General features: G+C 45.9%; 1 protein-coding gene across 2 annotated transcripts in view; it reads left to right on the forward strand.

Moving 5' to 3' along the window:
• Positions 1–25,676, forward strand: part of TRPC4AP (transient receptor potential cation channel subfamily C member 4 associated protein) — a 729,914-nt gene that overhangs the window by 47,664 nt on the left and 656,574 nt on the right. For both annotated transcript variants that reach the window (XM_086932356.1, XM_086932357.1), the window contains exon 2: positions 24,422–24,550. In XM_086932356.1, coding sequence (XP_086788482.1) covers positions 24,422–24,550 — 129 coding nt within the window. The remainder of the gene's footprint in view (positions 1–24,421; positions 24,551–25,676) is intronic.

The raw sequence follows: 25,676 nt of genomic DNA on the forward strand, positions 1-25,676 counted from the left end.
GAAGATGGGTCTTAATGAGTTCCTCCACATAGAGATCCGTAGCCCTCACACCTTCTGACTCCGGAACGCCAAGAATGCGTACGTTGTTTCGCCTGGAGCGGCCCTCCTGGTCGTCGAGCTTGTCCTTAAGGTGCTTGTTTTCGGCCATGACCGCTTCCATGGCCGTCTGCAGTTCCGAAACATCCTCCACCAGTGACTTCGTGACGAGCTCCAGAGAGCCTACCTTTTCCGCCATTTTATGAAAGTCAGCGCGGATTAGGGTGATTTCTGTTGAGATGCAGCCCACCGTTGCCTGGACCTGTGTGAGAGCCTTCATGATATCGTCCAGTGTCGCCTTCTTCGGCCCCCCGGACTCGCCTGGTTTCACAGGGGGAGTTTTTCCTTCCGCTGGAGGGGAAGCGGTCCTGTCGTTGGTGAAGCGGTCAATACGAGTCTGGGTTGTGCCGCCTTTCACACCTTTCCCGGCCATCGTTCGGTCACGGAGGGAATACAGTTCGTCGGTCCGGTGGGGTGCCAGGTAGACGGGCAGTTGCCGCGCTGCTCCCGGTGCCGGATGGAAGGACCTCCGTCGTTGAGAGTTAAACTCCTGCGTGGTGTGTCGGGCAAAGTATGGTCGGTGGCTTCGGTAGTTTGCGGCCACCCTTCCAATGAGACGTCGCTGGAGAGGGCGAGTCGAATGACGCAGGACAGGACCGTTACTGGGCGTGGGGCTCCTGCACCGACCACTTCCTGTCTGCGGCTGCCAGGCAGGCTGCACTTCCGGTCGGACTCAGCTAGCACTTGAGGGCCCGGAGGTGGGCCTAGGCTCCGGTCGATTCAACTTTCGACGATAACTCCGGCATTCAATGCTCGATTATCGTCTGGAGACCTGCCGCCAGTCCCGCCCGGTCCCGGGCGTTCGGTGCTGCCGTTGGAGGTAACAAATAGTCACGGATTATCGTGCGGATAGATGGAGAGGTCGCTTCCCCGCCGGAGCTAGTCCTCTATGCTGCCGCCATGTTCGGCTGCCAGCCACGCCCCCCTCCAGTTATACTTTTAATTTTATGATGCTAGTGCCTGCAATTTAAATTTGCCATTTTATCTTTTTGTATTGGCTCTGGTTCATCCTCGTTGCCTATAAGTTTGTGGTTGTCGTGTAGGCTTTCTTGAACAGTTTCTAACATATAATGCCCGCTATCAAAACTGTTGGTATCTTAAATTTAATTACTTGGTTGAAGTGAGGCGTTGAAATCCACATATAATCTAATGTTGCTAACCTTTTAGTGAGATATATGGGTCTATGTAGCTTGCTGATCAGTAGGTAGTATGTGGTTAAGCAGATTGACTGAGATTCACTGGGTCCTTTGAGAGTGCTTTGTCCTTTGTGTCTTTTTTCTGAAATTGGAATTCAAGTTGAGGGACTCGCTAATATAGGCCATATAGAGGGGGCATCTAAATTAAACGGATTTGATTATTGACAGTCAAAAGCCATATCAAATTTGGGATGGTAGATTATTATGCTATTATGCTATAGTTGTGTTAATAGGGCTGAAACTGTGACCTCCTTTTTGGCAGGATTTGGATTTACATTAATGTTTCTGTTAATGTTTCCTGTTAGTAGTTCTGAGTTACCATGTTTCTCAGTAATTGGGTCTAATCTGACAAAGATGATGTCTTTATCCCCAAATCCTTTTTGCATCTACTGCTATTGCTTTATAGATCTAGATTGCCACCTCTCCAAACTCATGTCCACCTTAGTGCCCTTTCTTCACCGGCGTAAAGAATTCTGTATAATCCATAAAATAGAATGATGCAATTGACCATGTCTCTAGTAGACATAGCAAATTTGTTTAAGCTGTTCTTTAAGCTAGGTTTGGTAATTTCTTTAGCGCTCCTGATGTTCCACAAGCACAGTTTTAATAGGATACATGGCTTATTGATTCTGACTGACAGAGACTTCTAACCACATATTTCTCTCCTTGTGAATTGTATCTGGCACCATTCTGAACCCGGAAACTTTACAGCAGTTCACCCATACATCAGTAGTGGGCATCATGCGGTTCTGGATCAGCTCCGGCCTGCCTCAAATGTGACACCGGGGCCCTTGTATATATCGCCACCTCTGCACACTGACATCTGTCCCTTCTTTCTATTTTTTTAAAATAACTTTTCCACAGTGTGCAGCTATGGTCCTGAAACAACAGAATTCAAGCTGTCACTTGCAAATATCTGTGCGGAACACCCCGACGTCTGCCTATGGTGTCTTGACCATGACACAAAGTTGTGCTTGTGTTGTTCGAAAATGAACTGGAAAGCTTTCTGAGACCATAAGGCCAAGCTTGCCATCTCCGAACTCTTAAAGAAAAAGAAAAAAAAGTTGCAGAAGCAGTCCTGGTCTTGGCTGAGGTCAAAGGCTCTGGCGCGCTTTTATTTCCGGGACCGATCTTAAGGCAGATGAACCTGGAAATACAGGAGTTCACGTAAGTCTAAACGGTACCACAAAAACACAGATGGGGTATGAGGTCCCCTGGGCCAACTTCGGCCTTGTAGGAGGGGGGGGTGTCGTCCCAATTCCCTGTTTAAAAAAAAAAAAAAAGGGCAGGACCCATGGGGTGAGATCCCGAGGGCCCAAATCAGACCCGGGAAGGGTGGTCACACAACCCCTCCTTTCTTTATAATTAAAAAAGAAAAAGCGACTGGCGTGACACCAGAGGCACTCCCCTGTTTTTGCACCACTCTTCAATCCTGCTTCCTGGTGCGCTGCAGGTTGAGGGATGAAGGCCCCTTGGCCTCAGGATTAAAGTGGACTCACCCAACCAGTATTGTGCCAGGAGGTGCTTTTGCAGAGTGGTGGAGAAAGGGGGCATGGCCTCCAACAACCTCTTAGCAATCCAACTGTGTGGGACTTACTGTAGGTAACAGGAGGAGGTGGTGGCGCCCAAGGAAATCCTTGTAGGCCAAGTACCCCTGCTGTTACCTTCAGAAAGTTCCACACTACAGGATATCTGAGAGATATTTTTGGCTCCACCCTCTTTCTCTGCCACCCTGCAAACACACCACCTGGTGCACTAATTAATATAGTTGGGGGATGAAGTCCCTTTGGCTGCTGGGGTTCATTGGGGTGAACAACCCCTCCCATTACCTCCAGTAAGTCTCACACAGAGGGATTGCTAAGAGGTCTTCGGAGGCCACGCACCCTATCTCCAGCACTCTGCAAACGCAACTCTTGGCACATAACTGGTTCGGGATGAAGTCTTCTTGGATGCTTAGGGACCTTGGAGGCATAGCCCTCTTGTAAGTCCAACACAGTGGGATTACTGAGAGCTAGTCTGAGGCCCTCCCCCTTTTGCTGCAACTCTCAAACGCTATTACTACTTAAAAAAACATAAAAATTCACTGGAAAAAATAAAGGTTACAGGAACGTTCTAGTTATGCTCAGGGTTCGCTCGTACAAAACCAGTGAAATTCAGCAGTTACAGTTAGCTGAGCTAACTATAACTCGCACCGCCACAATGCACTGCTTATGACCTCACATTTTAAGTCACTCATGACCTGGTCAGTGGCATCACTGGTGACATCTCAAATTACATCCCTGATGACATCATCCACAAAATCACTTAACGCACCCACTCGCACCTCCATACAACCTTTCGTACACCCATTTAAAAACCCATACTAGTACTTATACACCAATTCACTGATTCATAGATCTACGCACACACATCCTCTCACTCACCCATACAGCCACTCATACACTGACTCACTCACTAACACGCCACTGACATATCAACTCATACATCCATACAGCCACTCACACACTGTGTGTCACCCATAGAGCTACTCCCATCTACTCACTCACCCATAGTCCCACACCCACCCACCTACATACTCATACTCATACAGATACTAACATGTATTCACCAACCTTTACATTCACTGACACAAGCACACACTCGCCCACACAGCCACTCACATTTACTCACTCACCAATAGTCCTACTCATATACCCCATCACTCACATATACTGCCTTTCACATACCCAGTTACTCACCCATATACCACTGAGACAGCCACTCAGACAGACAGACAGACGGACCGGTAGGTGGGCGAACGGGGAGGCAGGCAGACAGACTAACAGACAGGTGGGCGGGCAGGCAGGCAGGCAGGCAGGCAGACACACACACACCCCCATCCCCTACCCACACACTTATCCATACAGGTAGTCACACCCCCCTCAACCCACCCACACACTCACTCACCCACACACTCACCCACACACTCACATACCCTCGCACTCATCCATACAGGCAGTCACACACACCCCCCCTCACCCACCCACACACCAACCAATCACTCACCCATACAGCCACTCATATACCCACTTACGCACACCCATACAGCCACTTACGTAGCCACTTACGCACACCCATACAGCCACTCACGTAGCCACTTACGCACACCCATACAGCCACTCACGTAGCCACTTACGCACACCCATACAGCCACTCACGTAGCCACTTACGCACACCCATACAGCCACTCACGTAGCCACTTACGCACACCCATACAGCCACTCACGTAGCCACTTACGCACACCCATACAGCCACTCACGTCGCCACTTACGCACACCCATACAGCCACTCAGTACCCGCTTATGCACACCCATACAGCCACTCAGTACCCGCTTACGCACACTCATACAGCCACTCACGTACCCACTTACACAAACCCATACAGCCACTCGCCTACACCCACTCACGTACCCATTTACGTACACCCATACAGCCACTCATGTACACCCATACAGCCACTCACGTACCCACTTACGCACCCTCATACAGCCACTTAGACACCAACTGACAGACTGATACACCAATTCACATAACCAGTCACCCACCCATACATTCACTGAGACACCTAATCACTCACTTATACAGTCCGTCACGCACCCACTAAATCTTCCATCCAGAATCTCGTATACATTCTGATTCACCATTACACCTTGGTATATGTATTTAACACTTATAAACTTGTTTTAAAACACTCATTTATTGGATGATGTCATCAATGGTCATTTCAGATGTCATCAGTGATGTCACCGAGCATGTCATGAGTGATGTATGAAATGTCCGGTCATAAGCAGTGCATCGCGGGGGCGTGAATGATGTTTAGCTCAGCTAACTATAACTGCTGAATTTCTCTGGTTTTGTGAGAGTGAAACCTGATCCGAACTATAACGTCCCTTTAACCTTTGTTTTTTTTCAGTGAGTATATATGCGTGTGTATACATATGTATGTATGTGTGTATATAATATATATATATATATATATATATATATATATATATATATATATATATATATATATAAACACACATCTATCGCAAGCAAAATTGAAAATATATCAATCAAAATTGAAACGTTCGCCTTCAAGATGAAATTTTTAGAACTTTCAGAACTCCTCATCTGATGTTTGGAGAAAAATCGTTGAATTTCCAGTTCAACCATTCCAACTCTTGAGTTGGGTAACGATCAACATATGTTATATCGGCACCAAGATACCCCTACTGGTGAACAAGTAGTTTACAAATACATATGTTATGTTCTATTGAAAGCTGATATTTGATCATGCGTCCTTGGGAGACTCATTAACCTGGTCACTGCAGCTATGGCTGCTATGTATTACCCAGGTAGGGGTGTTTTAAAAACTAACAATGCCTATTTTACCTTACTGCTGGTATTCCTGCCTGATGCACGGAGGGGATCACTGCAGGTAATCTTGCATAGGGTGGCCACTAATGTAATCTTTTCTGATGTGGTCACTATTACAGCACCAATAATATTAGTATTTATTTATTTATTTATTTTTAGAGTTTTCTATAGCGCGAACTTGAACCGATTAGGTTATCAGAGCGCTTTACATAGCACAAGTTTCGTTACATGTTAACACAGCAGTTTACATAGAATCAGTTACGTTGCACATTTCAATAACTTGAACCGAATAGGTTATCAAAGCGCTTTAAATAAGACAGCAATCGATGTCCAGTGCCCTCCTCCGCCGTGTAGTGGGGGACCACTTCAAGCCCTCCGAAGTCGTCGAGCTGTCGGGACTAGGCTCCTGGAATGTCCTGTGCCCTCCTCCACCGTGTAGCGGGGGACCTCTTCCAGCCCTTCGAAATCGTCGACCTGTCGGGACTAGGCTCCTGGAATTTCAGCTGTCCCTTTACAACTACTTTGTTTGAAGTCATGACGGAGTTACTAGTGAACATAATACAACTAGAGATATAGTATTGCCATATAAGAAGGTAGACATTCTATCCAGAAAATGGTGTAAACACATGAGTGTAAACCCCGGCTATCCACCCGAGAGAGAGACTAGGCAAAGATGGCCGCCCCATATGAGGAGAAGAGACAGTAGTCCTCTTTTTATTATTGTGGCTTTGTGAGCAGGGAGGGCAGTTTCGTTTTCAAGCTAGCCCAGATCCTGAGTTGCTGTGAGGGAGTCTTAGTTTGGGCTTATTTCATTAAACATAAGTAGTTCAGATAAAAGGTAGGAGGCCTCTGTCATAGACTATAGCTGCTCCCTGTCTTTTCCGTACTATCCCCCAATCATCCCACCTGCACCACAACACCTACCAGAGGGCCACTTGTCCATACTTTGCATAGAAGTTGAAGTTCTCTTGGCCAAGGGAGCAATAGAATGGGGGCCAGCATCAGCGGCCAGGGTGTGTTGTTATGCCTATTATTTCTTAGTGCTGAAAAAGGACAGATGTCTTCATCCCATTCTCTGTCTTCTGAACGTCTTATTCCAGCAGGACAATTTCAAGATACTTACCATGACCCAAGTCCTATTAGACCTATATCCAGCAGACTGTATAGTGACACTTGGCTTGTAAGACCCATATTTTCGCATTCGAACCCCACCAATCTTACCTGTGGTTCCAGGTAGGCTAATAGTACTTTCAGTTCACTGTGCTCCCCAGTGACCTCCAGTGTTCACAAAGGTGATGGTGGTGGTCGCAGCCCATCTGCGGAGGTTAAGTTTACCAGTCATCCCATACCTTGACTGGCTACTGAAGGTGACCTTGCCTCAAACAGTTGGAAGTCAGCCCCAGACGATGGCTGACCTGTTGACATAGTTTGCTTTCTCTATCAGTGTGTCTTAGTCACCCCATAATCCTTCACAGTGGCTGCCTTTCATCAGAACCATCCTTGAAATGGTCCCTTTTCTGAGTTGCCCCTTTGCCTCAATGAGTCCAAGACAATAGGGCTATAATCTCGATGTTTCAACTCTTTACCTGGGTCTCAGTGAGAGCAGCTCTGAGGTTTCTCTGCCTCTTGACATCCTGCTTGTGCACCATACCTGGTGGCACATGTGGGCTCTGCAATGGGATGTGAAGTTTCAGTGGGCTAAGCACCAAGGCAACCTGTCAGAATCCACCCATGTGTGAAAGGAGACTGCAAAAGATCTGCAGTAGTGGCTGCTAGACCACTGTTTGATCAACATCAGACCCCTCACCATACCCCACCTGGAGCTAACAATCGCAACAGATGTATTGTTGCTTGGCTAGGGAGGTCATGTAGGAGAGGCGGAGATAAAGAGCTCTGGTCTCTGGCGGAAACATGTCTCCCCATCTACTTGCTGGAGTTGCGAGCGATTTGCTTGGCAGTGAAAGTGTTTCTCCCAACCATCAAACGGGAATGGGTGCAAGTACTCCTGGACAACACAACCGCCATGTGGTATTGGAACAAGCAGGGCGGGGTGGCTTCTGTGCCAGGAGGCTTTATACCTCTGGAAGTAGCTGAATGCTCCGGGCACCTCCCTAATTGTCCAGCTCTTGGCAAAGATCTTCAAATGCCAGGGCAGAAGAATTTAGCCGACGTTGCCTAGCAGATTACAATTGGCGGTTAAACTCTGAGGTGGCATAGAATATTTTCCAGAAATGGGTAGAACCCTGGCACGATCTGTTCGCCAACTTCACAGAATGCGTTGCCAAAACATTTGCACATTGTAATTCTAAAAGCAGTTCTACCTTGAAGACTCCTTTCTGCAGAATTGAGGGTCAGCACTGTAGTACGCCTCTCCTGCCCGGAGTACTAAAGAAGAACAAGAGAGACTGGGCCAGAGTTATCCACCTGGTCCAGGACTGGGGGAGGAGATTGTGGTACCCCTCGGAGCTTACCATGATCAAAGGTCCTCCAATATGGCTGACTCTTTGTGAGAACCTCCTGTGGCAGCAGCATGACTGAGTCTTGTGCCACAATCTGTATAATCTAGACATCCATGCGCTAATGGTTTTCATCTTCCTCCGGAAGTGATAGGTATCAATTTAGCAGCCCGGCGTACATCAACCAAATTAATGTATGCAGGGTCCTGGGAGAAGTTTGTTGCTGATGCTTTTTACAAAACATTCGACCCCTGAATGCACAGTTGTCGGATATTTTTCTGTTCTGTTTGTTATGGGCTCTTGCTAAGGCAACAGTTAACGATTACCTCTTGGCCCTTACGTCCTTCCTATGATTACCTAACCTACTAGCCCTCTTTAAGTCACCTGTTGTGAGTTTTTTTTTTAAGAGACTGGTCATATTTTCCCACAGTCTTTATCATGCCGTAGTGGGACCTTAATTTGGCAGTCATTTAATTGATGTGCACACCTTTCGTGCCCATGCACAATTCTCCTCGTCTTTTTATGTTCCCATCCACATCCACATAGGACAATCCATCACCTTGTTGGCTTTCTATACACCGCCTCATCCCTCCAATGAGAGAGAACCGCTTCATCACCTTGACCTTAAATAGACACTTAGCATCTATGTGGACCAAGCTAGAGACTATTGACAGGACAACTGACTTTTTTGTCACTTTCTCTGAGGCTAAGAAATGCAAAGCGGTGCAAGAGGATCGTGTCATGAATTGTGCTATGCATCAAGATCTGCTGTGAGCTAGCCAAGAAGAAGCTCTCCAAAGGTTTGCATGCTCATTCCACCAGAGAAAAGGATGTTACCACTGTGCTGGACCGAGGTATGCCAATCATGGGCATTTGCCAGGCTGCGATATGGGTGTCTCTCGACTCGTTCATGAAGGATTACTACATTGATAGCCAGGCCCAGCAGGATGGGCACTTTGCCTGATCTGTACCACAGGATTTCCTGGTTTGAGCTATTCCACCAACCCTCTGCCAAAGGAACGATACTGCTTTGATATATTTTCACAAAAGGAGGAATCTGCAGGGGGAAGTCTCTATCATAAGAACAGTTGCTTACCTTTGATAACTCGTTTTCTGGTAGAGACTCTATCGAATGCAGATTCCTAACTGACCCCCCCCCCTCCCCGTTTTGTGAAATGGAGTTGCACGATTGATACCAAATTAAAAACCTCTGCACACTGCTGTTTTGAAATTCATGGCTCCGTGTCAGATGACACAGACGGAGAGCAGAAAGAAACTGACATTAGCTTGCGGAGGCGGCGCTTATATAGAGGCCCCAATGTCCCATCCAAGGCTGGGACAGAACTGACTAAATACCATCTGCCGGCGTGCAAGGGAATTGCTGTAAAGTTTTGGGATCTAGTCTGGTGCTTGGGAATATTCACAAGGTGAGGAATTTACACTTGGATGGAGTCTCCCATCAGAAAAGGCATTACCGAAGGTAAGGGACTCGGGTTTTTTTTGGACCTTTGTTGAAGTGCTGTGAGGAGCCTGGACATTGTTTGCTACTAAACTGTGCACTTTGTACCACCTGTTGTTGATTTCTTGTGTTTTGTAAAATACTTTCAAACCAAGGCCCAAGCTGAAAGTCTCAGAGACACCTTTGGCGGTATGCACATTGTGAAGGCATTTACCATCAATATAAGCACTATTTTCCGCATATGGATGATCTAGCTGAGAATTGCATTGTTATTTAAAGATGCTAGGATATATTATCCTTCTTGGTGATAGTGTTTTAATGCCCTGCTGTGCAGTGGCATACTTTGCAGTTTTATTTATTTCAGTATCATCTTGCTGGAAACATATGGTGTCCGTTCATTGTTTTCCCGTTCTTCGGAGCATAGTTTTCCTTTTGTTGCAAGCATGCCAGAGGAAACTGCTATTTAAAAAAAGAAATAATAATCTTCGTCTAATTGAGCAAGAAAATGCTTGAAGCTGAAGAAAGAAGGATACGTAGTCAAATTCTTTTTTTGACGAACTGTCTTTATTAAGTTTCCAAAGTAACACCATTACAACACATCTGAATGTAATCCCTGTTTCTTAGCATATGATTCTATTGTAAGGATAAATTGCTACAATCCTCTGGATTATCATTTCACAAACCAAGAGTGAATACATTGTGCCGTAAGACTGTATAACAATAGGTGCGCAGTTACCCCAAAACCACCACCACCCACGCAAACAGTGAAGTAGTGTGGCTCACTGGTTAGAGGCGGCAGACCCGAGAGCAGAGGACGGCCCGGGACCAGGGTTCGATTCCCGACGCGGCAGGTTTCTGGGCCAGGGTCAGCAGACTCGATAATTCTCTCGCCTCGGTGCCCACTCTGATCAGCGATCACACTCAGCAACTCTGGGCACTAGCTTGCCTCATCTTCACTAACGGCCCCACCAGACCGCCGGGGATGCCTGGTCTCACCCTGGAGATACCCATTAAGGGACCATCTCTCAGGGAAGCCAGGAAGGGTTTCGCAGCGGTCGAAGCGCGGAGGTACCCCTTCGGGAGTGATTCCAGCGCTATATAAGCACACAATTAATTAATTAATTAATTAAAACAGTCAGGACATGGGAGTGTCATTTAGTGTGTATGGGTACAGCCAGTGTGTGTGGTTTCTTGCTATTGACGTTGAAAGGTACAGTCAGTTTATTAATAATGAGGTTGGAACCATTTTGACAGGAAGGGTGTACTGTCACTCACTCGCCAGTCGGGGCAGCTCTCTCTTAGATCTTGAAATGATGAAGTGCCCATGTCTGTGTTTGACCGTCCAGTAGTGGGAGTCCCCTGGAGAGATATGCTACCAACAGACCCCAAATATATTCCAAGTTTTTTAAGTTATGAAAATGGCCAATCACTCAATCGTAAGAGCCTGCTATAGTCTGGCATGCCATTGTCTGAGAAGGGGTTTCCTTCCTTTTCCAGGCAGATTCTACTGCCCTTTTTTGCAGCCCAGATGCAAAGCCAGATTATGGAGCGATCGCCTAGTGTCTGGTATTTAAGGGGATCATCTCTTAGATCCAGAAACATAAAACCAACATCATCCGAGAGTGGATATCCTAAAATGTTATGATCTGAGTTAGTATTTCTGCCCAAAACGGGCGGATAGTGGGGCAGTCCCACCAGATATGTCGGAAGTCCCCCAACAAGCCACAACTTCTCCAACATAAATCTCAGGTATTGGGGAAGATTTTCCACAATTTGTTGGATAGAGATACCAGTCATATAATACTTTATAGTGGGCCTCTCGAATTCCCATGGAATGAATGAACCTGGGTATATCTTTCCAAAGCTTCCTCCATTGTGTGGCCGAGATTGGGCTGCCTATTGAGCCCATGTGATGTGATTGAGGAGAAGTGGTTGTTGAAATCAGTAAGGAATAGAGAAAAGAGATACACACCTTAGGGCCAGCTCCACTTTTGATAAACTGTTCAGTGGGTTGGAGATCTGTAGTTGCTGCCTCGTGAATATTGGGATGGAGAACCCAGCGTCTGAGTAGATGGAAGTTCCTCTGGCAGTGCTCGAATGTTAGGATATTCCAGTTGTGGAAAAGGTCAGGGACAGTAAGGCAACCCTCCTCCCTCCAGCTTCAAAGGGCCCCGAATGCAAAGCTGAAGGGAACGCTGAATTATAATGAATCCAGGTGAATGGTGAGGGGAAGGTGGCCCAGGCCACCCTTCTATTAATCTCGTCCCAGATTTGTAGGGTAGTCTTGCTGTGAGTGCTGAGGTACGCATTTAGAGGACAGTCTGCTTTGGGCTTCCGTAGGAGCTTCCAGATGTATCTGCCTGACACCGCTCTATCCATATGGAGCCAGTGTTTGTCAGACTCCTATTCCGACCATTCAGCAATCACTCTCAACTGAGTCGCCTTACTGTAAAGTTCTAAATCCGTCAAAGCGAATTCCCCTGAGCTCTTCGGGAATCGGAGTTGTTTGTAAGGGAGACGAGCCCTCCAACCCTGCCAGATGAAACTTATAATCATAGATCACAAGGCTGGGAAGAACCAGCTATATAACTCCATTGCCAGCCCTTGGAAAACATACAAGAGTCTCGGCAGAATGTTCATTTTAATTACTTGTATACGGCCCAGCCATGTGATATACATGGGAGCCCATCTGCGAAAGTCCTCCTTAAGTTTTTGGAGGAGCGGAGGATAGTTTGCCTTAAAGAGGTCAGAGACCAAAGGGTAAAGGTAAGTAATCTCTTTTTTTAGGTTCACAAAAGGAGGTAGATGCCACCATTTCCCACTGCGACAAGGTGAGATTGAGTAAGAATGATTTAGAGAGATTGACAAGACAACCTGACACCCACTCAAAATTCCGAAGCTCTATTTGCACTGCATCAAAGGTCGAGCTTGGGGAGGATAGTCTGCAAACAGGGAAATCCTATGTTCATCTGTGCTGAAGGGAATGCCATGAACTCGGGGTGATCTATATTTTATAGAAGTGAGGGGCTCAATACTAAGGGTAAACAATAAGGGCGAGGGGGGCAGCCCTATCTCATCCCTCTCCCCAAATTGAATAATTCCGAGCCTACCCCGTTGACCAGAACCCGGTTACTACTCTGTGCGTAGTAGCTTTAATCCTAGCTATAAATTTATTGCAGAACCTGAATCGTTTTAAAGTGTGAAATAAGAAAGCCCAATCCACCTGGTCAAAAGCTTTCTCTGCATTTAGTGCTAGTAAAACAGTTGGGACTGACTTTTTTGCTGCTTTTTTGACCAGATGGATAACACTATGGAGATTGTCATGGGTTTGTCTGCTGCTAATAAAGCCGTATTGATCCCGATGGATCAGCTTAGGCATTAACACCTTGAGCCTAGTGGCTAAAATCTTTGCATATAATTTGGCAGCTAGATTTAGAGATGTGATTGGACGGTAAGAACTGCATAGTTGTGGGTCCTTTCCTGGTTTGCGGATAACTAATGAGTGCTTCACTCATTGATGGAGTAACCGCCATGGAGGTTGCCATCAAATTGAAAAGAGCCACCAGGTGCGGTATCAGTTCAGAGCCAAAGGTCAAAATTGTGCCGTCGGGCCATCTGAGCTCGGAGATTTGTGGAGTTTAAGACTTGCCATATCTTTACGTACTATTCCTCATCTATGGCCCCTTGCAATAGCTCATTTTGAGCCTGTGTTACTTTTGGGAGCTCCACTCCCTAAAGATAATCGGCCAGCGCAACTTCACTATAGCCCTCAGCAATGTAAAGGATCGTATAGAAATCTCCAAATGTTTGGGCCTTCTCCTGATCATTAGTGACCAATTCCCTGGAATCCTGCCCAATGGTTCCTATATATTCCTTCTCCTTTGTTATTTGCAATTGTTTAGCTAACTGGGCCTCGTCTTGTTACCTTGTTTATAGGTCATACGTTTGAGTCGTAGCAGTGTGAGTTCAGCTCTGTTGCTATAGCTTGCCTCTTAGTGCAGTGAGCTTTCTTTCGAGGGATAGGATTTAGTTATCCTTGTGGGCCTTTTCTGCTTGTTAGAGTTCGGCCTCCAAAGATGTCCTATTTCGGGTTCTTTGTTTGTTCAGCGTAGACATTAACTCAATACTTTTACCGCCTAGGACAGCTTCAAAAGAGTCTCAGTTGTTGGCAGGGTAAGTGTTGCGCAGGTCATTCAACATGAATGACCTCTCTAATGGCCTTTTTGTAATTCTTCCCGCTGCTATTTGTTGCAGATAAGGGATCGAGGGAAGAACCAACAGCGATATTTCGAGGGTCCCCTGTGTTGTAACCTATGCACTCCCATTCTTTTCAAGTGAGTCTCCTGAAGAGACACCACATCATGTCTGCCATTGGGAAGCTATTTCCATAGCTTGTGGCATTTAGTGGGAGACTTAAGCCCTTCGATGTTCCAGGTAAATATAGCGACAGCCATTATAAACCACTAGAGGAAATCGTCAAGCGTTCTGTCATCACGAGTCCCTAACAGAGAGAAACCTCCCATCCTTCCCCACTTGCCCCAACATCTGCATAGGATTCCCCAAACACTCCGCCCTTCCCCATAACATATGTAGTCCTTGAGTCCCATGTGCGAAAAATCATTAGAAAAAAAATTCCACTTTTTACCCCAACATAGAAGCGAAGGAACAACGCATCTTGGAAGACGTTTAGGTCAATAACTGCTAAAGCGAGCTACATATAGCTTAAAAAGGCAAGGCCTATTATACTATGCTAGGAGCGGAGTCCGTCCAAGAGGGAGCCAGCATGCCCCGACCAAACACCCCCCCCCCCTCCCCCGTTCCCACAGGAGAAGCAGCACAGGCTCATATATCTTCTAGCCCAACGTTCTGACTCATCTCAAACCACTTTCTACTACTCTTTCCAGTGCACTACCCTTCCTCTCCCCTATACATCTATCAATATATCCTCTACATCCACTCTTTTATCCCAAACTCCATACCACTGCTATGATCCCCAAACTAACCCTTCCTAGACTTTCTCCTACTCTACCCCTCATTGCATCATCTTACACCTCTACACCTCTTTTGCTATACCGGTCCCCCAAAACAAACCTCCCTAAACTCTTCCCTCTGACTCTTCCCCTGCAAAAACCCTTTTTACTCATCCAAAAGCCTCCTCCTACTGCTATGACCTAAAAAAAGAAATGAAAAAAAATCCTTCCCTCTTCTATCCTGCCATTATCCTTTTCAATCAAAATAACAGACTAACATGTTCACTTCTCAAATTCCATATTCCACTATACTATCTCACCACTTATCCCTTATGGGTCCCAGAGTAGCAATAAAGTGTTTCAACCCCCCATCAGGGTTACAAGCGCTATATAAATGCAAACCTTTTTTCCCTTTTCTACCCCTCCCTTCTCAATCCAAATAACAGATTAACGTATCCACCACTCAAATTAATTTCTTGTTTCACCATACTAATTCAACACTAATCTTTTTGGGTTCTAGAGTAGCGTGCTACTCGTCAAAAAAGCGCTACAAACCCCATCAGGGGTAGCAAGCGCTATATACATACAAACCTCTTTCCCTCTTCTATCCCGCCACCTACCCTTCCCTATCCAAATACCTGTATAACCTATCCACCACTCAAATTACTTCATATTTTACTATACTAATTGTTAACACTAATCCTTTATGGATTCCGGAGTAGCGTGCTACTTGCCAGATAAGCGTTTTAACCCCCATCAGGGGTAAAAGGTGCTATATGAATGCAAACCTTTCTTCCCCTTCTATCACTCCCCTCTCCTTCTCACTCGAAAAAACGGACTAATACCCACCACTCAAATTACTTTCATATTTCACCATACTTATTCACCACTAATCCTTTATGGGTTTCTGGAGTAGCATGCTTCAACACCCCATCAGGTGTAACAAGCGCTATATAAATACAAACCTTTTTTCTCCCTCTATCCTTCTGCTATCCTTCTGAATCCAAATAACTGTCTAACCTGTCCACCACTTAAAATGTACTTGCATGTTTCACTATATTAATTCAACACTAATCCTCTATGGGTCCTGGAGTAGCGTGCTACTTGCCGAAAAAAGCGCTTCAACGCCTCGTCAGGGGTAGTAAGAACTATACAAATGCAATTTAGATACTGGGTTGCACAATCTTTTGCTCTCTTGTGAAAGTGTGGGGCTCCATCAATTAGTCAGGGAATCCACTCACAGAGCAGGGCACCGGCTTGACCTTATCTTTTCGGTCCCACAGCTAGTACACCTGGATGAAATCTTGCCCATGGCCTGGACTGATCATTCCCTTCTTAAATTCCATATTAACAGTAAGGGGGTGAGAATTGCGGTACATGGCACCACCTCTGAATTCATGTACAGAGACTGGAGAGCTCTTGAAAGGCTGAGAACTACTGATGCTGTGTTCCAGGTGGATGACAGTTTCTCCTCGGACTGTCTAGTCGATGACAATTACGAGGCTTTATGTCTCAGGAGAACCACGAGAGTTGACTCTCTTGCTCCACTAAAAAAACGCAAGCATAAAGGCAGAGTGTCATCTCCGTGGTTCAATGATTATCTAAAGGCTCTAAAACTTGCCTGTAAACAGGCGGAAAGGAAATGGAGGCGAGGTTACTCCGATGCCAGTAAGCTACTCTGGAAAACTAAACTTTCCGAATATAAATCCTTGATCCAGAAATCTAAATCTGATTATTTCTGCTCCACAATATGTACAGCCGCAAACAGCTCCAAAAGCATTTTTCAGATTCTGAACAGCCTTACCCACCCTGACTGCTCTAAAAAATCGACCCTTCCCACACAGGCCCTTTGCGTTAATCTTGCTCTGTTTTTTAATGAAAAAATAGAAGCCATCATTCGCAACCTGAGCACCTCCCCTACACTGGTCTGCCCCCCTTGCTCTGGGGAAGGTACTATAGACGTCGGCGCGGAGAACCCAGGATGGCAGCCTGCGGACTGTCTGCTGGAGTTCCCCCCTATTACTGAGGTGGACTTCGACAGACTGGCTCGCGGTATCTCATCTGGATCTCCTCTGGACCCTATCCCCCAAAAAATCTGGAAGGCCTCCGGAGAGGAACTCTTTCCTACTCTCTGCAGGATCTGTAATCAATCTCTGCGTAGTGGCTCAGTCCCTGCTTCTTGGAAGCAAGCTCTTGTTTCGCCACTGCTAAAAAAAACCTCTTTAAATCCAGAGTGCCTACAGAATTACAGACCCATCTCCTTGTTACCATTCCCTGCAAAAATTGCTGAGCGTTGGGTGAGCTCATGTCTCTCCAAACACTTGGATCAGCATCATTTCCTGGACAAAATACAATTTGGTTTCCGCCCATCCCATGGCACCGAAACAGCCCTACTCACCGCCATGGAGGACCTTCGAATGCGTGCGGACAGGGGTCAGGCAGTAGCTCTGATTCTGCTGGACCTGTCTGCCGCATTCGATACGGTAAATCATGGGATTCTATTGGAGAGACTGAGGGAAGCCGGGGTGGGTGGCACTGCCCTGCACTGGTTTCGTTCCTTCCTGCGGGATAGGAAGCAGGCTGTATCCCTTCCTCCGTTTCAATCAGCCTTCTCCCCGGTGTCTCACGGTGTGCCTCAAGGCTCGTCCATCAGCCCGATTTTATTCATCGTATATCTCAAACCATTGATCACGTTGATAAAATCTCACAGGCTAAAGGCGATCAATTACGCTGACGACACTCAACTCATCCTCTCTTGGGAGGGTGAGGAATCGATCCCTTTGGAATCCTTTCATGACTGTCTGCGAGACACGGCTGGCTGGCTACACAACAACTCACTACAGTTCAATGGCTCCAAAACTGAGGTTTTGTTCTGTGCCGGAAGTCGGATCCCTCGCCCTTTCCCGGTGGATTTTTGGCCCCCTGAATCCTCGGAAAAACCACAGCCGGTCACCACTGTTCGCAATCTGGGTGTTATGATGGACAATAAACTCAGCTTGGAAGCCCAGGTTGCGAAAACAGTGTCCACCTGTTCGGCCCTCATTCGCTCCCTACGCAAGATCCGGCCACTACTTCCCTTACAGGCCTGGGCTTTAATAGTCAGGTGTACTATTCTAAGTCCCCTTGACTGTTTAATGCGTTGCTACTCGAGTCTCCAGCCATGCTGTTAGACAGACTCCAAAGAGTACAATCTGCCACTGCCAAATTGGCCCTTGGCTGGCCTAGGAGATCATCGGCCACAGCGGCGACGGCCGAACTCCACTTGCTCCCGTTGAAACAGCGAGTGGCCTTTAAATCCCTCTGTCTCGTTTTTAAAGCCCTGCAGGGACTTGGGCCCAGCTCTCTGCAAGCCATGTTTGACTGGTACATCCCAACCAGAGCACTTCGCTCTACTACGGCATGCCTTGTAAAAGTACCGAGATTTAAAAAAGTTAGAACCGGAGGCAGATCCTTCAGAGTTGCGGCTGCTAAACTATGTATGTATGTATGTATGTATGTATAGGCATTTATATAGCGCACTACTTACCCGGAGGGTCCCAAGGCGCTTCGACCGCTGCGAAACCCTTCCTGGCTTCCCTGAGAGATGGTCCCTTATTGGGTATCTCCAGGGTGAGACCAGGCATCCCCGGCGGTCTGGTGGGGCCGTTAGTGAAGATGAGGCAAGCTAATGCCCAGAGTTGCCGAGTGTGATCGCTGATCAGAGTGAGCACCGAAGCGAGAGAATTATTGAGTCCGCTGACCCTGGTCCAGAAACCTGCCGCGCCGGGAATCGAACCCTGGTCCCGGGCCATCCTCTGCTCTCGGGTCTGCCGCCTCTAACCAGTGAGCCATGGAACAGCATGCCCCTAGATATCCGTCAAACGAAAGAACTCTTTCCTTTCAGGAAACGGGTCAAAACTTGGCTGTTTCCTAAATGTTAACTTGCTGGCCACTTTTTTGCTGCCGTGCTCCCCCCCCCCCGAAGATATTTCGGGCACCAGGATGCCTATAAGGTGACAGCCGTGCCTTGCAAATGTTTTAAAATAAAATAAAAATAAATAAAATTAAAATAAATTACAATGCAATACAATACAATATAACAGCAAAGCTTTTTAAGGCCTATAAAATGAAAGGGTAATGCTTACAACCCAGGGATGACACTACACGCCCTGTAAAAATGTCAAGTGCAGAGTGGATTATTTAATTTGACTCTTATTGTTTCCGTTGCTGGCGGGGACAAGACTGACAACCTGGAGCCTCTGTCCTCACTCTCCATTGCCGTCTCTGATATCCCAGGTGAGGTATCCCTGGTGTGTTGCACTTCAGAGAGCGAAAGACTCTACACGGTTGCAGCCTCGGGGACGGTCGAAACATGATGATTCGTGTTGTGGAGGATGAATGCCAGACAAAACTGATAGGTTCATCTGTATTTTATGTTGTCCTTCCGTAGATATTCTGTGATGCGGGGAACTGCTGGCGACGTGCCGGGGTTGAGGGAGCGTTCTTTTGGAAGAGGGTGCAGGAGACCCCTGAAAGGAAATGTCCTCAGCCTTCCTGGCCGCCTGAAGAATTGCCTCCTTCATTTTAAGAGTGGAGCTTTGCTAGTACATCTCTTGGACGCTTATTACTTCCTGAGAATTAACTCGGTCTATTTTGATTTTCACGCCAGTATCCCAGAAGCTCCGAAAATAGTCCTGTAACAAAAGTCTCCAAGTCCAGTCCCTCTTCCCCCTTCCCCAGATTCCGCAAACGAGTATTGTACCTCTGAGATCTATTCTCCGAGACCTCGCATTTCAGGATGGTGGCCTGGAGTTGCGCTTGAAGGAATTTCACTGTGTCTTCCTTATGGCCAGTGCGCTGATTAAGCACTTGCATTTTAGCCCCACGATTCAGTGTGCGGGTGCTGACAATCATCCACGTCCTGCTGAAGTGAAGTTGGTTTAGTTTGAATATCCGAGCGGAGCGATCCAGAGATGCATCCAAGTCATATTTGAGTTCCTTGTGTAACTTTCTCTTAAAGTCGTGTGAAGAGGTGAGGAGATCTTCCTTCGTGAGCGCCATGGTGACCTCTACCCCCCTTAGAGGATCCCCCATGCGTTTTGGCTGGCACAAAGTAACTAGAGACCCAGTTAGCTTGAGATTTCTTGGGCTGCATAAAGTCAGGAATTGTAGAAGCAAAGGGGATCCAAGAGATGGTGAGGGAGTCAATAGGGATGCCTCTAGTGGGGATAGTCCTGAGTATGACGTTACTCCAAGGGGGCCAGCGAACTCTTCGCTATGCCTGTCGGACAAACATTGGGGGTCTCGCACCGAGAATCACCCAGCTCTCCTTTAATTACAATATGTGCCCCAATCCATCATGCAGCGATCCTCCTCTTCCCCCCTTCTAGACCCCACTGGCCCCCAAAGTCCAGGAGGAGTTGAGGCAGCCGAATCTGAGGTAGGTAGGATGACGCCGCCCTTACCCAAGGCCGGTCTCACCAAGAAGTCTCACTGCCTACCGCCTCATTCCGTTCCCGCTCTACTTTCAGGCTAGGGTCTTTTCAAAGACTTCTCTAGATAACACAGCTCTGGAGTGACCTGGTAAGTGTTATTTCTTGGATGGCAGCGGAGGTATACACCTCCCCCACCAGTCTTCAAGGGAGTTCCCCCGTATCTGGGCCTTGCTAATCAAATGTAGCACCAGAATCAGGGCAGGCTATCCCCCTCTTGAAGCCTGGGGGAAGGATCCAGAAGGTTCTGCTGAGTCTCCCCGCCCAGCCCTGCTGTGCCGCCATGTTTGAGTCAGGCAGGTCAATAAAAAGAGCTGTGTATTAAAATATAGAGAGGGCAACATCTTTACGAAGGCCTCTGAATAACAATCACCAACTGGGGGAACCTCAGTGTATAGTGCCGCTCCCACACCCCCCCCCCCGCGGCTGCTCCTGCTGGTGACTGTAGCACCAGGCTGCACCACACGGGCCCGCCATGCTGGACTCGGACAGGTACCGCGTTTCTCAGGGTTGATGCTGTCCAGTGCCCCAGTCCTCTTCCTATCCGGCTCCTGTTCCTTACCGGGCACGTCACTGGAGCTTCCAGCGGGGGCCTCCGGTCCGCAGGATCCATTCTGACAGGGCCCTGGTTCAGCCGCTCCTGACCAGCTCTGTAGCTCCTCTGCTCCAGCCTCTGCCAACGGCCGGGATCCACACAGGTACTGCCTCTTAAGGTCTGGTGCCGCTTTCTCCGGCGGGGTCCTGACTTCGACATCTGCCTTCGCTTGGGCCTGGCACAAGGAGGCGGACCCTCTACATTGTATGTTCGCTGCACTGCGCTATGGAGTGCCCAGGCTGGCTCCCAGCTGCCTTCTTCTCGCCATCTGTAAGGGGGATCAGAACACAGGCCATGAAAAATCCACTTGCATTGTCGAGTGAGATTTGATCAGGTCGATCCATTTTTAGCATTTATTCATCCATGGTGGTGAGTTAACTTAAAGTGGAAGGAACAGGTGTTCTGTTCATTCTGAAAGTGAATGATCAATAAAGACGCCTTTAAATCTTGTTTTTGTCTAGACACATTTGCTGTCTGTTCAAGGACAGGTCATATATCAGTTTGTCTTTTTACTAATTGTTGCTTATCTGTCCCTGAAAATGGTGTTTAGTTTTCTTTCTCTTATTATAGTTATTGCTTTTTGTCAAGTAAGTTATCTGACAATAATTGTGAATCAAAAGGCTGTAAAATGTCAGTTTTTTTCTAATACAACATTTGAACAGGCTTGTAAATGAATAGTACAAGTATTTCAAAATATATCTGGAATTTTGAAATAACTTTTTTGTGTAAATCAGAAGTGTGATGCAAACTAATATTTACCTAGGAGCAAAAAAAATCAGAACACTTTACATGGTGGTGTTCAAATGACCAATATTTGCAAAAACTCGATTTCCAGACATTGTACACTAGTTTTAAAACCACATGTCAGTGGGAAATACTGTGTGCGTTTCAATGTAAAATCTGCTGCTTGCAAATGATAGTGTGCTGCTACTTTATGCTTTAGTTATGTACTTATGAAAAGTGACAGTTTTTAAACATGAGTTGAGAAACATTCGTGCCCCTGCACTGCCTTCGTCGCAGCGGAGCCCTCATGGATCACGTCCGCTCAGCCGTCTTGGCTGGCCGTGCACCCCAATCACTTTTTTCCAATTATAATAAATTAAAAAAATTAGTGATTAAGATAAGTACTGTTTTTAGATGCGAAACATCATTTTTTACCCATATTCCCACATTTCCAGAGACCTTTTAAATTCTAATATGGCGTTGTGTCTAATAAGGTTGAGCAGACAGATTTTTTTTTCTCTCCGATACATTGTAAGATCAAGGACCCACCCTATCTGCCCCCGAGAACTGGGCAGCAAAATACATACTTAGAAAAGACAAGGGTCCGGTGGACTATGGGGCACTGTATCTGTGAGTGCAATGGTAACCAAATCAACCAACAAACCGATCAATGATGTAGACAAGATTCACGAGCAGCCTTCGTTTTCTTTGTGTATGCATTATATTTATATAGATGCAAAATATAACAAAAATGACAATAGTGAAGACACCATGTGTGGTGAAGGCGAATTATATGCACAGTGAAGATTATGATACTGCACGGTGTCCCTAGTTTCTTAACAGTAATACTCTAATGGAATCTGTAAGACTATTTACTGGTTATCCTTTAGTCAAGATGGTGTAAAAGTAAGTGATTTATTATGACGTTTTGAGCCAATATTGAATCAATGGTTCTCATCAGGACCAGTCCTCTAGTTAACCTTAGCACCTATGAAGTAAAAAGGAAAACACAATCTTTGTGTCTACTGGGATTTCACGATTTTTTGTAATTGTTGCTTCATGTGACGAACACTCACCCAACTAGTGAGGCATAACAGTGCCCTTCTCAAAAACAATCAGTATGGTTTTGGGGCCAATAAAACAGGAAGTATTATCGAATGTCTGTGTGGCATGGTCAAAACAATGCTCTGTTCACTAAATTAACCTACTTAAAACCACCACCAAAGTTGCTCCACCTTAACCTCTAAACATTCGTGTCTTGAGATCACACGTAAATCACTTAGGTGCTCCAGTAACTATTCAAGACCTGGATAAAGAAAGGAACGCCTCACGAGGTAAGAGTATCCAACGCCCTTCAATTCAAGCCCATTAACATCTTGGATATATCCAGCGGAAAGGGGAACACCAGTGACTGAGTAGGAAGACAGCAAGCCTGTCTTCAAGCAGTGTACATCCCTCAACAAACCATAACCTCACTAACCTGTGGCATGCACAGTTTTTTCTTTTTTTAAATAGTTATCAGATCTTCTAGCTTATTTGTAACAAAGTATAGTTTAATTCATGGAAGAATGTAGATTGAAAGGGCTTGGGCAATAATCCCCTTTTCATGAGGTAACTTACTTGAAAAGAACACAGACGTAAAAAATCCACATAACCTGCCGTCCACAATTATGGGGATAAAGATACGAATGCCTAAATCATGCACCAGTGTTTGGACTGTGGGGTGTGATTTATGCATAACCATGGATGAGCGTGGTGACTAAAAATTAGCTGCCATAAAGTAGCGGAAGCCAGGTCGGTGACTCTAAAAGATAGTCATGCTTGCCCTCTTACTTCTGGTACAATGTTTCGCAGGACTGATTTGTGGCCCAGTCGAGACACTGGACAGCAAGTGGGTTAGTGCTGTTCGTGCCAACCTAGATTCTGTGGTGGCACAGTAGTTCTGCATAAGCCTAATCCATAATAGCTGGCAGAAATAAATAGGAAAAATACTATTTTCTTTTTTGAGCTCCGAACTAGATAGCAGTATATTTAGGGTGCTGAGCGAAATGAAGGACTGGTAAGATAAGACTTCAAGTACTTTTATGAACTGTATTGTAACTGGATCGAATAATGAATGTGATGATGTATGTGAGGACTGTTAGCTTACTGGAGTCAGAAGACGTTGCTGCTTTCTATAAATGCTTTTTGTATAGTTCTTGAACACAAAACCTACATAATAAAACCAATCGGAACGCGCTAGAGAAAATGTTTGAGAGCATATTAGGCTGTGTTTTCAGGGTAGAGTAGGTGGCTAAGAAAACTGTGGTCCTGCTTCAAAAATTGGAGAACCAATCCACTGATTATACAACTACCAAGAGCAAGTAAAAGGCATTTAAAAAATGTGGCATTTCAAGCTGTTCTGTGTGCCTGCTCGGAGCTTCTCGACAACTGTGGAGAGGAGCGGATCTCGAGATGCTGGTTGTCCCAAGAAGAACCATTGCAGATTTGCCAAATTTCCAGCTAGACAGACACCTCTGAGTAATTTGAATATGCCCCAAAAGAGGCGGGACTACATCTTTACACAGGTCAAAGCAGCCAGGTGTTTATAGAAGGTCGAGTTGGGTGTGAATGACTAGCTTATTGGGATTGTCTGATGAGACCTAGTCTTGGTGAAACGAGAGGCTGCACTGCCTCTAAAGTCGGGCTCTGCTGTAGGAGGGGAACTTAGAATTGTGGGAATGGGTTGCTGTAGTGAATTGAACTGTATTGTGTTTAGCTGTTTGTCTCGCATTCCTTTTCTTCCTGTGTTGGATCTTCATCCACTGCGTTATATACAGATAGGGTAGGCTTTGTTTTGTAACCAAAGTTCAAAACTGTTAAGACTGGGATATTTCTGTTACTTTTGCAACTGAAAAGTGAACTTTGTATGCCAGTGGTTTATTGTTTGGCAACATGTGTTACAGGTTAATAAAGAGGTTTTAAACTAAGTACATTAAGAACCTAAAAAATCTCCATCTACGCTTGGTACACTAATTCTTATAAACAAATTTATTTTTCGTTTTTTGTTTATTTAGATGACAGAGACCCTATTAAAAGAAAGGGATGGAAGGGCAAAATGGAATGGCATTCCTCTACTGTTAAAGAAATTGTTTCTGAACAGTCACCCGAACAGTGACCTATCTCAGTGCCAAAGTATCCTCAAGGTAATATTTGTAGAGTAAAATGTTCACTGTTTTTTTGTATATGCAATGTTTGCTTATATGTTTTAGGGTGTTACCCTTTTTCTAAGTTTAGTGGCCCAGACATTAGGGGGCATTCTCAGCTGATGATGGAAAAAAACTGGTATAGAAGCGGTGCACTGTACACATGTTGATGAAGCAATGGAATATATCCGGCTATAAAGCAGAAAAAACATACTTTGCTGAAGAACTTAAAAGGAATGAGTTTTGCTGTCAACCAGTCTTTCAGGGGTGGTTGTCTTGTGGTTCACCCATCATCTAAACAGATAAAGGAATCTCAGTGTTTAGGATAGAGCTGCTCTATCATTAGGTAATCGTCCTGCACAGAGTAGCGATAGTCAACAAGCATTGGCAAAGCCAGTAGGTTTCTCCTTTGCAAGATCTATTTGTCTTAGCTATGTTATGCGCCAGCATGGCTAAACGCTGGTGGTGTGGAGTAGTGTGGCAGAGAGTGGAGTGGAGTGTCGTGGAGTGGCATTGAGTGGAATAAATTGTTGTGGTTTCCGTAGGATGGAGAGACATAAAGTGAAGTGGAGGTAAGTGTTGTACAGTGGAGTGGAGTAGTGTAGAGTGGAGTAAGGTGCCATAGACTGAAGTGGCATTAAGTGGAGTGGCAGGCAGTGTCGCAAGGGGGGATAGTGTGGTAAGGGGGGATAGTGTGGTAAGGGGGGGTGGTGTCGTAAGGGGGGGTGGTGTCATAAGGGGGTAGTGTAAGGGGGGTAGTGTTGTGAGGGGGAAGTGTCATAAGTGGGAAGTGTCATAAGGAGGAGTGTGCGTGGAGTGGCCTAGAGTGAAGTGGTATAGTGTAGTAGAGTGGAAGGGCATAGAGTGGAGTGGTATACAGTGGAGTATGTAAGGTATGGTAGCGCACTGCCATTACAGACAACACATGTTCAATTGAAATTACTTTTACTTTTGTACCTACACCTACTGTTTTTCTGATAAAATTGTGGAGGACAAAAACCGATATTGTGTGGAAATGGCATCACCAGGTGTACTGATTTGTTTTGATTGTATTCAAAATGTTGTTTCCACCACACTTCAGATTTACAATACATGTGCTTCTTTTGTTCTTTCCTAATACTGATAT

The sequence above is a fragment of the Lissotriton vulgaris genome, chromosome 7, assembly GCF_964263255.1.
Source record: "Lissotriton vulgaris chromosome 7, aLisVul1.2, whole genome shotgun sequence".
NCBI lineage: Eukaryota > Metazoa > Chordata > Amphibia > Caudata > Salamandridae > Lissotriton > Lissotriton vulgaris.